This window comes from Alternaria postmessia (genome assembly GCF_024291825.1).
Source record: "Alternaria postmessia strain BMP 2775 chromosome Unknown scaffold_64, whole genome shotgun sequence".
NCBI classification, from domain to species: Eukaryota; Fungi; Ascomycota; class Dothideomycetes; order Pleosporales; family Pleosporaceae; genus Alternaria; species Alternaria postmessia.
Genome location: NW_026260137.1, coordinates 60571 through 76928, shown reverse-complemented (window position 1 = coordinate 76928; position 16358 = coordinate 60571). Strand labels below are relative to the sequence as shown.

Sequence of the window (16358 nt, the reverse complement as noted above, 5' to 3'; positions counted from 1 at the left end):
AGCGCGCCGGCGTGCGAGCTACAAAACCCCTCCAAAAATGTTTCTTGCTTCTACAACGGCCTGCCTTGCCAACGCTGCGTTTCTTTGCACACATACAGACTCTCCTCACGGAGCTCGTCCTACCCTGCAAATGAGAAATTCGGAGTAATCTTCACTATCATCAAGCCCTCTTGTGGCTGTACTGCTCGTAAGAGCCTGGCGTGACTCACGTCTGCATCCGGCATCAGAAAACTCAGGGCCCAGAAAGCGCGCTCCCACTTCGGTGGGAGTGTTGTGGAACTGGTGTCCCTATGGGAGTCGGTGCGAAGATTGTGTGCTTTGATCCTTTGGGAGAGAGGTGACACTGTAGTACAATACGCAGCGTACTTGACCTTGAGTAGCCCTTGGGCGAAAGAGGGCACGGTATCATTCGATTCTGATTACTCTGGCGAGGCAGGCCGTTCACTTTTTTTCACTATGTAAGTGCGCAATGTGCGCGATCTACTCCAGTTCAAGGATACTACTAACAAAAAACCATGCGAATTCACCAAACCTGAGCGACCACACGTTGCGCGATCCTCCATTCATCCTCCGCTAGAATTGTCTACTCTGGCTCTGATGCTGTGTCTTTCTCCATCGCGTACATGATGTCCGTCCGTAGCGTATACTTGGTGCCCTTCACAACGTCGTCACCAGAATGTATAAGGTAGCGATGCTGGAAGAGCAGGACGCGCCCAGCCTTTGGCTCAACGTCGATACGTTGGTTCATGCGACCGTTGAAGAATGTAGTGGCGCCGCCTTCGAGCTGCCTTTCCCCAGTGCTCAGTACTGCATCGTTCAGGTAAAGGTGCAGGGTGAAATATGAGCGCTCGGTGCGGTCTGGCGTCTCGTACGTGCCATCACAATGCGCTGACTCAGTTAGTAGCTACAATCTTAGAATCCAATGCAAAACATACCTTTGAAATACTCTCCACCAGTGTACTTGAGATAGCGTCCACGCTCATTCAGTCTCGTTACTTTCCAAGTCTCTCCTCGTTTCGCTGGACCATTGCCTGTGACAAGCGCCCAATTCTGCAAGCGATGGATTTCAGGCACCGACGCCTCTATTCTTTCCCATAACTTGGCCATGATGTCCTTATTGTCCCAGATGATCCGACCGCACTTTCTCGTGTCTTCATACATGGCTTGCATTCCGCCCCCAATGTTCACCATGGCTCTCTCCCACGTGCCGTTAGTAGTCGCTTCTGCTGCTTGTATTAAGGTGTTGCACTCGTCCTCAGACAGAACACCATCAAGTATGACGGCCCATGCATTCTCGTTCTCTAGTATTCCAGCCTTCCTGAAATCAATTTTGGACTTGGTTAAATTGGGCGCTGGGCCCTCGAGGAATCCATTGGGGAGGGCGAAAGTGGAAGGGGCAGGGCTGGACTCGACGGGTTCTCGACGTTTCTGAGTGCGAAGAAGATCCTCTTTGAAGCCCGCAGGCAATACTTTGTTAGCTGCCATTGTTGGTATTATTCGTGTAGTGAAACTTCGAATCACGCGCAAAGGAAACATTTATCAAAATCAAGTGCAGTGCTTGCGGCTATGTAAAGGTTGTGCCGGGCTGTGAAACCGGTCAAAGCCTCCTAAGGCTGCTGCCTTGGGGTGGCTTCGCCTCATGTGGACATCAAGTGGCTAATGTGCTGTCTGTGACTCTTGTTGGACATGTCCAGCAAGATCATGTGAGATTTCCTGTACAGGACTGCTCGTCTTATACACTGGTCGCACTCACAGAAGCAAGCAGTAGCTTCAAACGTCCACAGATCCCTCTACTGGATTTGAAAGACGATGATCGCCAAAAGGAAGTCCATGGCTTGTACAAGCGCATTGAGTTACGATGGCAGACGCGACTGTCTACTTTCTGAGAGCGCCCTCCAAGTTCCGTTCATCATCGTCCTCAACAGTTGCCATTCGAGGCTGTTGGTGAGTGATGGTGTGGCAGGGATCATCACGTGAAGATGGCAGTCGCGGCCCTTCTCGACCTGCCTCGCGTTTCAGGAACACGGACTGCATCATTCACGCCCCATCACCATCATCATCATCATCATCATCAGCAACACGCACAATTGATCCACGGGCTCATCCGAACGACTCGGACGCGCATAGGTAGCCGACGGCAGTTTCATGTGACTTGTTGCTTCTTATCGTCACCCCCCATCGTGCAGTGCGCGACTCAACTCCATCGCAAGCCACTGCGGCTCGCTCCACCAACCGTCGCGCCAAGCTAGAGGTGCCGACCTCACTCCTAATTTCCCGCCTTCACGCCAATTTGGACAACACGTCGAGGCGCACGCGACGCCCAGAACACACCTCTCCCCCACGGCCATACTCGTCGTCGCCTGCTTCTCTCCAACTCCCACCACGTCGTCCCTGGAGCTCCGACCAGCCCGACCGTCAAGCTCCCCGTCGTTCGCTCAGCAACCACAGCACTAGTCAAGCAAACACTCGCCGGCACGCCGGGCGCCAGCCCTACGCCAGACCCTGCGTCTATCGATAACTGCCATTATCCACGTCACAGCGACCATTGTCGCGCGCCTCTCGTTACCATAGTACATCCCCGGGCCGACAGCAATCATGTCTTACGAGGACCACCATGATGCCCAGTACCAACCCGGGCAAACGCGCAACCGTTTCCCAACGCTGTTCGAAGTGCTCAGTCGTAAGACGACAGCACCGCTAGACCTTTTCTCCTTCTACATCTACATGCGAGACCAGCAACGGTCTGTCGACTACTTGGACTTCTGGTAAGCCAACCACTCGGCGTCCGGGTCAGCGGATGAGGCTAACAACCATCAGGCTCGATGTATCGCAACACCTGCAGCTATGTCGGCTCTATGTGCGACGACTACACAGGAGCATGATTGAGGAGACACCAGATCTTGAGAGGAATTCCAAGCGTTCGTCCTACATATTGGACAACGCTGGAGAAGGCCCCTCTAACGAGAAAGCAGACAACATGTCTGACCAGCGCTTGTCTGCCTTTCTTCGTTCTGACCACCCAAGCCGAAACCACTCTCCACAGAACAGTCAGGGTAGCAATCAGAGCCGCGAGTTCCCGCGTCCAAGCCTGAATTTACTAGATACCCTGGGTGATTCGAGCTCGCCTGGCCAGAACTCATCCATTGACAATTCACAACCACGGAGAGAGGATTTGCGCGCATCGGCCGAGAAGATCTTGTACACCTATCTGCTTCCTGGCTCAGAGAGAGAAATCATCATTCCCCAGAGCATACTCGCCGAGGTACAAGAAGCCATTGAGGGACAGGAGCAGCGCGCCGATCCTGAGCTTTTCGATAATGCCAAAGACTACGTCTTCCAAGCCATGGAGCGCGACGCATATCCAGGTTTCCTACAGAACAAGGGCCTCGGCAACCTCGTTCCCCAGAGTATGATGCTGCGTCTTATCCTAGGTTTGATAAGCTTCTTCGCCGCTGTATGGACCTCGTTCATTCTCATCTTCTTGGACAAGTCAAGAGGAACACGCTGCTGGGTATGCAGTCCCCCGCTGTTTTGTTAGGAATGTCAACTAATGCTATACGCAGATCATACTTCCATTCACCATCGCTATCTATCTCATCTTCACACATCAGTACATGCTCGACCCCATCATCGCCATTGCCGGATACAGCGAGTACACCTTCTTCGACTTCAACAAGATTAGGGAGCCGTTTGTCAAGAAGACATTGAACAGGCGCTCGCTCACTGTCCTGGTTATGTTCTTGGCCGTCACAGTAGCTATTTGCTGCCTCTTCATCTTCGTTCCCGGTAAGCGCCTGTGATTCAAGGCGGTTACACGGTCGTTTCGTGGTATCCGATGTAATGTTTGTTTATTTTTCTGGTGTTTCCAGCTGCACAAAATGGGATCAGTCCCGGAGGCGGCGGAAGGAGAAGCGCGGAGGTAATTCAAGGACCAGCGGGGACATGGAGAAGATACCCCCTCGCTTCGTCGCCGTACGACCTACAGCAGGCTTTTCTTTTGTTTTTGAACCAAATCTTGAATTGAGCATGTTCTGGTTATGGAGGGCTGTTCTCAGTCTGGAGCATGGTGTTGGGGCGTTCATGATGAGGCATCCAACAGCGAGTCTCAATCGAGATAGAGCACCCAATATATGATAGTATTCTTCAACAATGCCCAGATGACATGTGAAAGTAGTCAAGCGCAAGATGTTTGGCGAGCCGTTGGCATGTGGAGTGGAGCTGCAAGGCTGCATGCACGCCAAGGCGCAATGACGTGAACCGCGGCCGGGTTTGACCAGGTGGAATTGTACCTCTACGTCCATCATCGGCCAAGGACGCGCCGCAACAGTCGCAGTGCGTCGCATCCCTATCCAATCACTTTGCCGAGCATCCACGATCAGCATCTCCCGGCTTTCAATTGCTCGTGACTGCGACATTGGCGGTGCCAACCTCTCGTTCAACTACGGCCACTAGCGGAGTGGATTGCAGCAGCCAGCAAAATGAGCGGACCAACAGCTAAGAGCAAGAGAGGGCCGACTGTGCTCATGACAGATGCCCGCGACACGGCACCTCGAGCACCCCAACGACCAGGCGTGGGGCAGAGACAGGCGACAGGCGCGCGATTGATCTCGGTCGACAACATCCTGCAGTACGCCTCGGACATTCCCTCACAACAGCAGCGACGCGGCCCGCCTGGCAGCCGACCCATGATGCACACGCGCACTCCCAGCGGACGGCATCCGCTCGATCCCAGACTCTCCGGTCGCCTGATACCCCAGCACATGCCCACCCGATCGAGCAAGCTCAGCGAAAAACTCGTGCTTCTGCCCGAGACAGCAGGACAGGAGGACGACGAGAAGGGCGACTTTGACGAAGACGAATACGAAGGCCCGCCCACAGACGAAGACCTTGCGCGACGGACCCCCAAAGGCGGTCCCAACGACAAGAGCTATGCAGAGCGTCTGCCCAAGGCCAAGCGGACGGACAAGCTCTCGCGCGTCACCGCCTACTGCACCGCCCAAGCCTACAAGATGAAGAGCACCGCCCAATTCGTAAAGGACACACACAATGCCCGCACCAAGCTGTACGACGACTGTCTCTACACCGTCTACCATCTCCCGCTGTTGCCCGGCAGCGACGGCTACCGGGTCCGCAGTAGCCCTGCGCTCAAGAGCCCGGGTGGAAAGACGGTGCTCGACGAAGAGATCGAGCGCAACGAGCAGCGCGACCACCACGAAGGCTACTTTGGCGATGAGGAGACCTACTACGTACGCGACGACCACGAGCTCGACCAACCCTGGGACGGCATGCACGATCGCCGAGACTCGACCGAGAATTCCAGAATTGCGCCCAACGCCCTGACCTTTGGCGAGATGTTCGTCTTCTCGTACGGCGTCGTAGTCTTTTGGAACTTCACCGAGAAGCAGGAGAAGGACATTCTGGCTGACCTCACATTTTCCGCTATTGCTACCGGCATCACCATCGCAACACGACCCTTGACCGAGTCCGACTTTGAAACTGAAGAGTTCCATTTTGAATACAACCCCGAAATTCAGCGCCCGCGTGTGTACAACGACATGATTACGCTCAAGAGCGGGGATCATATGATCAAGCTAGCCATGAGCCACGCCATTGCACAGAGCACCAAGCTAAGTCTCTTCGAGGAGGGTATGAGCCGGACCATGCTGGCTGCGCAATACGTACCCAAACGCTTAGCGTTGACGGGCAAATTGGGTATGGGCAGGACAGACGTGGTCAAGATGATTGGACAGCTCTTCACCAGCCGTGTGGAAGTGAACTTATGTACGTATCCAGTCCACTATTACAACCCCCATCCGTTACTAATGACTCTTGTAGCATCGAATATGCTCGACACTCCAAGCTTCTTCTGGGACTCGGAGCCTACCCTCCATCCGCTATATACCGCTGTGCGCGAATACCTCGAGATCAAACCCCGTATCCAAGTTCTCAACGAGCGCTGCCAGGTCTTCCTTGATCTGGGCGAGATACTATCTGATTCCATTAGCGATAAGAAGATGACCAAGATCACGTGGATTGTCATTGCGCTCATTGTGCTGAGTATCTGCATAACGTGTCTGGAAGTGCTCCTCCGATTCGCCATTCTGCAAAAGGGTAGGACTAATGTTCCTGTTGCTGGGGATATGGAAATTAGAGGGATTGGTGGACTCAAGGGAATTGGTCCGCCTGCCTATGCTGGGCCTGGCCTGCTCGCTGCGAGAAGTTTGGTTTGGGTCGGTAGTGGAGTCAAGGGTCTATTGGTCGGCTGAGTATGAGATGTGGTGCATGGCAAAGAAGGTGACTAGCTAATTGGGGCTATGGAGTCGTCATGCTAGGCATGATTCTTGGATTGTAATACTGTTGGGACCGTTCTTTTGTCATCTTCTTAAGCATTAGCGATGGGCGTTTCCTAACTGGCGCAAAAGGTATTACTGGGTCCTACTGACCCTTGGAATAGTTTTAAATTCTTTTCGATTTCTGAATCCCATCGTTTCTATTCATTCCTACCTTTTCACTACCAACCATGAGGCTGCAGACCTTCTTCCTCAACCCCCTCGCACTCACAGGCTACGTCCTTCCTTGCGTAGGCGCCCACAAAGAAAGCAAAGCCGACCGCATAGCAGACTTGCATAAGAACTTCGAACCCCACACATGGGAACAACAAATAGTAAACCGCATGGTATGTTGCGTTCATAAACATATTATACGTCAAGTGCAGACTAACTTTTCACGACGAAAATTTTTAGGTCTTTAATTACTCCCTCGATGATTTCATGGTCATGTGGAAGAGACGTGTGGGAGAGTACGGATATACTAATCTAAGCTGGTGGAGTGACGCCTGTACTGGTGTCGATGATTCGCCGTTTGGCTGGGACTGTAAGTTGTGCTTTTAATCCTGAGTCGGAATTATATGAGGTAAAAAAAAAAAAGACTAACATACCGAAACTCAGTCAAACCAGCTTGTATACGCCATGATTTCGCGTATGGGAACTTTCAGCTCCAGCATCGGCTCAGTCATGTAGGGTTTCCCCGATCTTTCCATGCCTGCTTTCATTGTCTTAATTTCCTGGATATATGACTAATAATGTTCTTAGGAAGCCCGTAAGAAAATCGACGTCCGCTTCAGGGACGACCTCTACTATATCTGTGAAAGACGTTCCAACACCAAGGCCTGCAGGGTGTCAGCCAAAATCTACTACGCCGGAGTCAGGATATGGGGGAAAAATCACGAGAATGCGTTTTTTACCATCAACGCTATTGTCGCCAACCATGCCCCCGTGAACGCTTCCGACAGTATCTCCATGACAGCTACCAGGATCAACACAACCTCCGAAAATACTACTACCATCAACACCACCCACACGAATACTGCTGGTCCCGACGATACACAAAGAGATATTTGTAGCAAAGAAAAAGTCGCTATCATGGCCTGGCTTGGCGAACTGACGCATGCAGAGCTGCTGATGGAAATGCCAGAGACGCATCTGGAGTATTTAAGCAAGTCACTCGATGACTGGACGGAAGTCATTGAGAGAGAGTGACACGAACAGGAGACTGTGCAAGCATAGGACGCGTAATTACGTCTGGATCTGTAATTGATCCATCGTGTTCGATAGAACGAGGGAGTGACTGCTAGACAAATCCCATCCTACCCTACTCCTTGTCCACAGCAAAAGCCTTCAAATCATCCATACTCACCCCTTTCAACGCCTTCTCATTCGTCGCTTTCATGACAACCTTGGGAACCTTCTTGTCATCCATGCCTGTCCTAGCATCAAACGCCTCTTTCCACCTGTTCACACAAAGGCACCATTTGCAGCCATCCGTAAGTCCTACTTGACGCAAGTCGTTGCCACGTGCGGCAGAGAAGTCGAGGAACTCTTTCGACACGATACCTGCTATGGCGTGGTTGCCAGCATCTGATGCGGGTACCTCACAGTAGCCTGAGCGGGTGAATCCAGTCAAAGGCTGTGTGGAGTGAAGTGCGAGGGGTTGCTTGAAAACTGGTGTAAAGCGTTAGTGAGTGAGTTTGTGGAACTGGGTCCTTGCGATTCGCAGCAACAAGGATGCGTTCATCGTAGAGGTCGCAAACAACCCCCCAGCTTCTCTCGTCGCACTGCATAAACGACGTGACGTTGGGGGCGCTGAAACGCGTGCCTGGAGATCTCTCCAGTCCAACGACGAAACTGTTTCATGCAAATGAACAGGATGCAGCCAGCCATGGTGTAACCGTTTGGACTCGAAACATCCGGAATGCCCAATGCACAGTTCTGATACATGGTTCCCCCCCAATACTCAATCACAACATGTACATACCGTTCAAAGACATATTGCCAGCTTCTTGCTCTTGCTTTTTCCCGTTCTGTGCCGGTACTCTTTCCCACTTGATCTGCACGTCGTGAACGTGAGCAAAGTCGCGTTTTGGAGCGTTACGTGTGAAATTGCTAATTAGATTGCGTAGGATCCGCATGAGGGAGAAGGAGAGCAAACGTAGGTTATACGTTTATGGTTCGTGAAATGTGGTGCTCAAGATGGCGTCAAGAAAGTGCTAAAGAGGAGATTTAGCGCGTAGGGCTGGATGGATGACGTTTGCCAGGGGTGCAGCTGCCGCAGATCCCCAGCCATGGGGTTGCCCGATCGGCTGTTACACCATGGTAGCCGCCGCACAGGTTTGCCGGGTTGCGGGCCTCGGAGGGGCGCGATCGGCAATGCGCTGATCTAGACTCTATGATGCGACTGCGAGGATCGGTGGGAGTGTCGAGTCTATTGCAGTAATTATTCCTACATGTCTTGAAATGTTAGGCGGAACTTTTCTGCAGGTTGCGGCCCTTTGATCGAATACGAAGCGTCTGGCGCTAGTGAGGTTTCGTCAGCACTCGTGGTCGCCAGTGGGTCATGGTGGCAATGTGCATTTGGGAGTTCACGTAATATTAGAAGACATTTGGTGGATTGTGTAAGACAGCATTGATTCGTGAGTATTCGAGATTCAGATGCTATACTGATGCGGAGGTTGTAAACAACTTTTTTTTTTACATGACCAACGGCATTAAAAACTCATCGCGGTCGTGAATGTAGCGAGCGATCATAACGACCCATACGTATTGATAGACGTAGAAAGAGAAATAACTATGCAAGACACCATATCCCCAATGCATCCTTCACAAGTCTTGCCGTACAAACGCCATTGATAGAAAAGATCCGAAACGCCTTTTTGGGTATGCAAATCGCCGCCATTCTCATGGGACTGGTAGGCCGTGGGTATATATGCAAGCTGTACTGTGGTAAATCATGCGCGCACTAGGCGCAGTGTCGTAGACGACAGGGTGGCGTGAGTCTTCATCGGTGCACGCCGGCACCAGACTTGATTTCTTTCTTCATCTCTTCAAGCTTCTTATGCATCTTTAGGAGGTCGTTCCTCTGTGCTTCAGTCGGCGGCTTCTCCGCTTCAGTCAGCTTCCAGTACAGCTCTTCGTATCTCTTGTAGTACTTCTGGAACTTCTGCGAAAGCTCGACAGTTTGGCGGAAACTCAAGCTGGGCATCGAGGGTGAGGTAGTCGAGGTTGATGAAGCGCCTGGAGATGCGCGAGGGTTATTGTGATGATAGCGCGAAGCAAGGCCGGTGTCGATGTTGGCAACCTTGCGGACCTTGGGCGCGGTAGAGGGGGTGTTGGACGAGGATGAATCGTCAGACTTGCGCTTCACGGAGCTGGTACTGGAAGGCGTAGAGCCAGTGGCTTTGCTGTTGGCATGCGAGGGTGTGTGGGTTGCAGTCGAACGGTCGACATGCTGCTTCTTTACGGCGAGGTGATTGTGGATATCACTGTCGATGTTGTTGGCCTTGCGCTTGAGCGAGCTATCCGAGTTGCCAGCAGCGGTTTTGGCGGGCGATGGAGCGGCAGCAAGAGCTTTGTGAACTGGGTGTGAGTCCTCAAAGTCGCTGGCATTTACAGGCGGTGAGGCGGAAAGCGGTGAAGGATTCTTCGGTTTGGTGTTGATTGGCATGGTAGGCTTGAAGGGCCTGTTGGTAGGACGGTCCCTCTGTGACTCGCGGCCAGACATCTTGGGCTTCGCACGTGGGTTGGAGTTGCCTTCAGGAGCAGATACTTTCTTGGTGCGAATTTCTGGAGCGTCAGTACCAGGCATGCTGGGCTTGGAAGGTGCGACAGGGCGAGGTGTTGAGCTCGAAGGTGCAGAAGTGGTTGGAGCGGTAGCCGTGGGCGCCTCCTTCACTTCTTTCACATTCACCGCGGCCTTTTGTTTCTCTTTCTCCTTCTCCTTCTCTTTCTCCCGAGCCAAGTACTTTTCCTTGATGGACGACTTGGGCTTGATCTCCGGCTCCTTTGCGACCTTGGGCTTCTTCTCGACCGCAGGCTTATCAGCAACCTTCTTTGCAACGGGCTTCTTCTTGGTAAGGTCTGAGATCTTGTGCATGGGAGTGCTTGCTTTGGCCTTGGGCTTGGCTTCTGGGGCCTTGACGGTTGAGCGCGACAGGCATATGCCCTGGCCTCGCTGGTCTCGAGGGAGCAGAATCTGCCAGAGTTTGTCGTCCTTGGCCAGGCGTTGGCGGTCAAAAGATTTGATTGCGCCATCAATGGCTTGCTGGCGGTCCTCAGGGCTCTGGTAGGGGAACTTGAAGGGGTTCACCTCGCGGAACGACTTGTCTGTCAGCTGCCACTTGTCGGCATCGGCCGTGGAGCGTTTGGCTATTTTGGGCAAGACATCCCTTATGATGGCCAAGGAGGTACGGCAGGTGGCGGCGAGAGAAGCTTCGGTGGCTGGCTCGCGAGCCAGGAGGTGGATGATGGGGACCCTCAGGGCGCTGACAATGGTGTCGTGGCTGTTGCTCGGCTGCGACGTGGGTGCGCGCTTGTGCATGGGCGAGGAAGCAGCGCTGAGCAGGGGCGAGCCCATCATGGAAGGACCGAGGTGTGCCTTGAAGCCCGTCGAAGGGAAGCGACGATGGGCTGGTGTGCGGCCGGGAGCAGCGTCGCCAACAATGGTCCTGCAGCAATCTTTGTCAGTCCTGGTATACACAACTTTGTCTCATCACGACATGCATCTGCGACAGGGGTGCTCGAGTGTTTCGACGTGATGTCAAAGAGCGTGGGCAGCCATGGGAATACCGGGGAGGCATACTTGTTGGCTTCCTTGAACTCTGATATCGCTGCCATGTTACTCCTGAGCTGCTCCAGCGCCGAGTCTACGCCTGCCGTCACATCTTCGGCCTTGTGTACCAGGAGGCTATGGTTGATCAGACCAGCAAACTCGAGGCTGTCGTCGCTACCAGTCCCGCTGGACTTGTACAGTTCGTATCGGTGGAGTTCGGTGCTGCTCTGCAGCATGTGCGTCTTGTCGCCGTACTTGAGTTGCTGTTGTTGTGGTTAGCCCAGCTCGCGCCTTTCCCAACCCCCAAGTCGAACCACGCATGACGGGGAGCATGGCATCAACTGTGCACACATACAGGAGTCCGTCCAAAGATGATCTGCGGCGATTTCCCGCTCCTGACGCTTTCTAGGAGCTCGTCGACAATGTCTTGGGTAATGTCCACCTGCATGGCCTGCACAGGCGGTTGTTTGCCGTCCTTAAGTCCGGCGTCGCTATCCGGAGCCCCGACAAGGGCAATGCCGCCCGAGGAAAGCATCGAGGTTGCCATGTTGCTATCGCTCGCCGTCTATCTTGTGAAGAGAGGTGGAACAGGCGTGAAGCTCGCACCCGAATGTTGCTAGGAGAAGCAATGCATGGAGAGAGCACCCAGGCACTGAGCGGAGAGCAAGCAGTGCTTCCGGGTTCGAGGCAGAGGCCCGTCGCAGAGGTCTGGTGTTTGGGTAAGGCGTTGGTAGGTTCGAGGAGGACGAAGGAACGAACAAAGGGCGCTCTCGGAGGACCGTCAGACAGGTCAGACTGTCACTGTCATAGCGCGCCCGGAATCCAGCGAGCAAGCGTGCACGGATATCAAGGTACGGTGCTGAAACGATTGGTTGACACGCAGAGGAGGATGAACGGCTGGGTGAACCAGACAATACTATCGCAGCAACAATACAGTCTACTCACAAACACGCACACGAGTGAAGAGTGGTAAGCTCGACGGAAGCTGAGCGGGTGGTAGTGTTGGGCGAGCTCGCATTCCTCAGAAGGCGGTGGTGCCGACCAGGGCGGTCGAGGCATAGCACGATTACGCTTCAGGGTGCCAAATCCAGCGGCGGCCCGCTTGCAAGGTACCTCGTGCTACCTCAATCTGTGGCCGCTGCAAGGCATTGCCATACACGCCCACTGGTCCATTTCGTTTTATTAAAACAGTCGTCCTCTTCATAAGACGCTTCAGTTCTCATTGCAGGCGAAAAAATCTACCTAGACCGCCAGTACTTGATTGCAGACGTCCATCTCCAGCACGTACTGCGCCATATGCCAACACGCTGACCGACCGACGCTGCACGGTGTGCTGAGTCTGGCAAAGCCTGGGCGGGCCCACCATCACTCGTGGCAGAACTGCGGGCAGCAAATGGCTATGCGTTTAAAAACGACGGGCGCGGAATTTGGGAGCCGGGTGCTCCAGGCAGGGTAGGGCATGTGCTGTACCTGTTTCGAGTCCGACCTGCCCTGTCCGTGTTTGAGACCAGAGCATTACCATGCCTCACGTTGGCCTGCAATTGCCTTCTCCATCTTGTCAGTGAGGCTTTCTCATCCACCAAGGCGCATCGCCTGACCAGAAAGAAACCTCACGGGTTGAGGCTTTCGGTTGGGGGCATCGCGTCACCCGCGCTGTCATCCGGCGTGGCGGGTTCGGTGCTGCTTAGATCAGCTTCATCGGGAGGCGCCATAACAGGGTCATCCAAGCCCGACCTATTTTGGTGTCTGCGGAACCATCCACCGAGAGTGGGGAGCTTTGCTTTCTCGAACGACTCACTTGTGAAAGCTACCATGGCATCATCGATACTGTAAATACGAGCAACTTGGCAAGCTTTCATGAGTGTCTCAAGTCGACTTGATCGTGAACTACTCTGCTCGACAAAGTTTCCATACGAGTCGTGCCATCCTTTCTCAACACCCCACCTCTAGCAGTCAGCCACACTCTTGCGACTACGACGAACCATTCCAACGAGTGTGCGCCAGCAGACAGGCCCGATTCTATGATTCGTAGAGCGTCGTCGGCTGCAGCGTCAGGCGATATGGTGGACACTAAACCATAGACTAGAATCCGTCCGCGTCGGAACCTCGCGTCCGGTTCGGCGGCCAGTAACAATAACCGAATGCGTGAGCGAACAGGTTACTCGACATGTGCATGAGCAACCACGGCCGCAGACTGAGCAGCAGCGTGTGTTTGTGGTTGCTTCCATGCTTCCACTCTCCCGAGCACCTGCAGCAATACCAACGCTGACCTGCATACAAAGTCCGTATCGCTTGATAGTGTTGCCTTTGTAACAAACACCGCAAGCAAACTGTGCGAACAGCTAATGCCAACGATCAGCATAGATCAGCTGTCAGTTCCGAGCACACCGGATATGCAGAGCGTCTTCCAATATGGGAAGCTTGCGCCTTCTGGAAGGTATCCGAGGCATAATATCTGCACCCCTGACCCCGTCTTCTGGCGATATTGCCGTTGCGAAGCCATGGCGGGGTACATAGATGAGGTACCACAAGCTTCCGTCACAAGATCATCAAATGTTCATTGAAGTTGCGTACAACGATGTCAGTGCTGTTGCTTTTCGATCAGTTTGCCCCTCGTTCGTGCAACGTTGTGTCGAAAAGCAACGCATTGAGAGAATCTGAGATCGAGATTGCAAGCCACCGATCTAGCCCTACAAAACAATTTTCCCAATCCCATTCAGCGACTATCCAAGACTACAGACAAGTGCACTGGGGAAATTGGGTATTCGCCTTCCATTTAATTCGTGTTACCCGATTGAACCGGGAGTGACCACCATCGGATCTATTCTATATCCTTGACAAATGAGGCTGATACCCACTCCGCAAATTCACTTTACTTTTCTCCGCGATTTGGCGGCACTGAAAGCCGCGCATCGCATCGATGACGGGATCTGAACAGCCCCTATATTGTACGATGAATTATTAACACAGAAAGTCTCGCCTCAGCGAAAAACAATGTGCAATCAAGACTACGTCAGCACAGTCGCAGATTACTCTTCTGCTACACGACTGCAGGTTCGTATCATTTCCTGGCTACGCGCGCGACGCATACGAGTCCTCGGGAGATTGGGCGCCGGACAGTGACAGCCACATCAGCCTTGCACTGGATGTCCTTTATTGCTCGTGCCAACCTATAGGCTTTCTGGCACGCCTCAACAGTTGCGGCGGTATTTTATGGCGTCTCACCCAGACCTTCCCATTCAGCCTTCCCAAGGCCGAGTTTTCCCAGCCTTCCAAGCCCACTGCCACACCACCATTTCAGAGCGCCATCATGCACGCGCTCCGACCCACCTAGTCTCTATTTAGAAGTCCATAACGCGTCACACAGCTTAGATGATGGTAGCGGATGCCATTTCGGCGTCTACTTTCATCACTGGGCCAAGTCTCACCGTTCGTCTAGAAGCTTTGAACATGTGGAAAAGCAAAGCAGGACTTAATGCCCTGATCGGCGATTTTAAGGTGATCAACTGATGTGCAGGTCGGGCCCTGGCGGCAGCGCTGGGCGCGTGGGCGTGTGGGCGCAAGTGCAAACTCCAAAGGTGTGTGACCCTGGTCTGATCCCGCGTCGAGCGGCAGTGGCGTGGGGCGAGCGATCTCGCTGGCGAGGCCACCATGGTTGGGTTGGAGACATGAGGCTCCCATGTTTTGTGCCCACAAGCAGTCATTATTCCCGCTATATTCCATACTCTGTTTGAATGGACAGTTGTGTTATGTTTGGTCACTACGGGTTTCTTGTGTGTTGGGGTGACGGCTAGAGATTGTGGTGCGATAAGCAGCCACTTGCCGCATAGTACTGCGACATCACTCAACAGAACATGGGCAACAAGACACGCTCTTAGTTGGAGATTTGTTGTAGGTATTCGTGAAAGTTGAAGACATAACGGACAGGACATGAGTATGAAGGACTGCAATCGTCATCTAACATTATCCTACGCCATCGCAATGCGAACCAATACAAAGCGCCTGGTGCAACTCCATGCCAAAGCCAAAAGACGTTCCGGAACGTCGAGGCCCTCGCTGTCTTGTGCGTGGACTCAGCCTTGGGGCGCACAGCTCGCCATTACAAGCCTTTTCGTGCCAGCGACAGTGACCAAAAAGCAAAGTTCGTTTCATAACCCGACCGCTGAGTGCCAGGCGCATATCGTCAAAGGTTGACGACAAGCATCTGGCCCGCGTTCAACGCCTCGCTCAAGATGCGCAACGACTGTGCCGTCAGGCGCGTGCCGGACCGAATGTCAGACGCACCGAGCCGTGAGGCAGCGCCGGATCAAAGTGGAAGTGGCGAAGGCACTCAGGCGTCCAGTTCCTCAGGTGCCTTGTGGCGTGCAAGAACGAGGCGCTTGTATTCGGCGGGGTCTTTGTCCCAGAGCTCTGCGGCCTGACCGTTGAGCGGACTTGAGCTGTTTCGCTGTCAGTCAGCACATTCAAACTCGAGCCTTGACCTGGACTCGTTGAATACTCACTTGTTTGGCTCCCCCAACAGACTCTGGAGACTCAGCAATACAGTCGTGATGTTGTAGATGGCGCTCCACTTGTCCTTCAAGATGTCCAAGCAGATGCGGCCCGAGAAGTCGACATTGGGGTGGTAGATGGGCGTCTTGTAGAGGACGGTCGGCGGGCTGTAGGGGTAGTTGCTGGCGAACTCCATGGACAGCTTGAAGACGAGGTTGGCGTAGGGTGTGTCGACTGGGCCGTCGATGGTGGCAGTCCACACGGTCATGTTTTCGTCGTCGGGAAAGGCGGTTATGCCGGGTGTGGGCTTGGTCATAATGTCCATGAGCTCCTTCTGGAGACTGAGAGGGCGTCAGTAGGAGAGCGAGGAGTGAGGTCTGGACTGGCGGGATATGGGACGACTGACCGCTGGGCGACATTCGCGTTTGCCATTTTGTGCGGGGTAACAATTGCGTTGGGGAGAAAGTAGGCGCGTGTGACGGTGATTTTATTCTATGCTGATGTCCAGACAGGTGGAAGGGGTGCGGGAGACAGCGAGTCTAATGCAGGCACGGCGTGTATTTGATGTTGTGTTGATTTCCCTGCGTCTGCCCGGCAACCGCGTCCGGACACGTGGGGATCCCTGCACGCGTTTCCCCCGCTCGCTGCTCGACACCTCACAGCCAATCAGAGCGCGTTGGGTTCGCGATCTTCCACACAAGTCGAGTGTCGCCCTTCCCGCCTTCGAGGTACAAGTAGTGAATGCAGCGTAGGAAGCATACAGC

At 53.6% G+C, this 16358-nt stretch overlaps 7 protein-coding genes across 7 annotated transcripts; 3 read left to right on the top strand and 4 right to left on the bottom strand.

Annotated features, from left to right (window-relative positions):
* Nucleotides 1-583: 583 nt before the first annotated feature.
* Nucleotides 584-1485, bottom strand: J4E82_008242 (uncharacterized protein; the record flags this gene model as incomplete). Its single annotated transcript, XM_051734476.1, has 2 exons — nt 584-888; nt 936-1485. The coding sequence occupies 2 exons, from the start codon at nt 1483-1485 to the stop codon at nt 584-586; spliced, it is 855 nt and encodes a 284-aa protein (XP_051585753.1).
* A 1110-nt stretch (nt 1486-2595) lies between these two features.
* On the top strand, nt 2596-3800 carry J4E82_008241 (uncharacterized protein; the record flags this gene model as incomplete). Its single annotated transcript, XM_051734475.1, has 3 exons — nt 2596-2765; nt 2818-3511; nt 3564-3800. The coding sequence occupies 3 exons, from the start codon at nt 2596-2598 to the stop codon at nt 3798-3800; spliced, it is 1101 nt and encodes a 366-aa protein (XP_051585752.1).
* A 678-nt stretch (nt 3801-4478) lies between these two features.
* Nucleotides 4479-6266, top strand: J4E82_008240 (uncharacterized protein; the record flags this gene model as incomplete). The annotated part of the gene is made up of 2 exons (XM_051734474.1): nt 4479-5781; nt 5836-6266. 2 exons carry the CDS (start codon nt 4479-4481, stop codon nt 6264-6266), a joined length of 1734 nt encoding a protein of 577 aa, XP_051585751.1.
* A 254-nt stretch (nt 6267-6520) lies between these two features.
* On the top strand, nt 6521-7538 carry J4E82_008239 (uncharacterized protein; the record flags this gene model as incomplete). The annotated part of the gene is made up of 4 exons (XM_051734473.1): nt 6521-6676; nt 6744-6873; nt 6948-7015; nt 7092-7538. The coding sequence occupies 4 exons, from the start codon at nt 6521-6523 to the stop codon at nt 7536-7538; spliced, it is 801 nt and encodes a 266-aa protein (XP_051585750.1).
* Nucleotides 7539-7650: 112 nt separating this feature from the next.
* J4E82_008238 (uncharacterized protein) lies at nt 7651-8467 on the bottom strand (the record flags this gene model as incomplete). The annotated part of the gene is made up of 2 exons (XM_051734472.1): nt 7651-8000; nt 8314-8467. The coding sequence occupies 2 exons, from the start codon at nt 8465-8467 to the stop codon at nt 7651-7653; spliced, it is 504 nt and encodes a 167-aa protein (XP_051585749.1).
* Nucleotides 8468-9333: 866 nt separating this feature from the next.
* Nucleotides 9334-11650, bottom strand: J4E82_008237 (uncharacterized protein; the record flags this gene model as incomplete). The annotated part of the gene is made up of 3 exons (XM_051734471.1): nt 9334-10999; nt 11134-11366; nt 11459-11650. The coding sequence occupies 3 exons, from the start codon at nt 11648-11650 to the stop codon at nt 9334-9336; spliced, it is 2091 nt and encodes a 696-aa protein (XP_051585748.1).
* Nucleotides 11651-15433: 3783 nt separating this feature from the next.
* UBC11 (Ubiquitin-conjugating enzyme E2 11) lies at nt 15434-16026 on the bottom strand (the record flags this gene model as incomplete). Its single annotated transcript, XM_051734470.1, has 3 exons — nt 15434-15542; nt 15606-15935; nt 16001-16026. 3 exons carry the CDS (start codon nt 16024-16026, stop codon nt 15434-15436), a joined length of 465 nt encoding a protein of 154 aa, XP_051585747.1.
* Between the last annotated feature and the right edge of the window lie 332 nt (nt 16027-16358).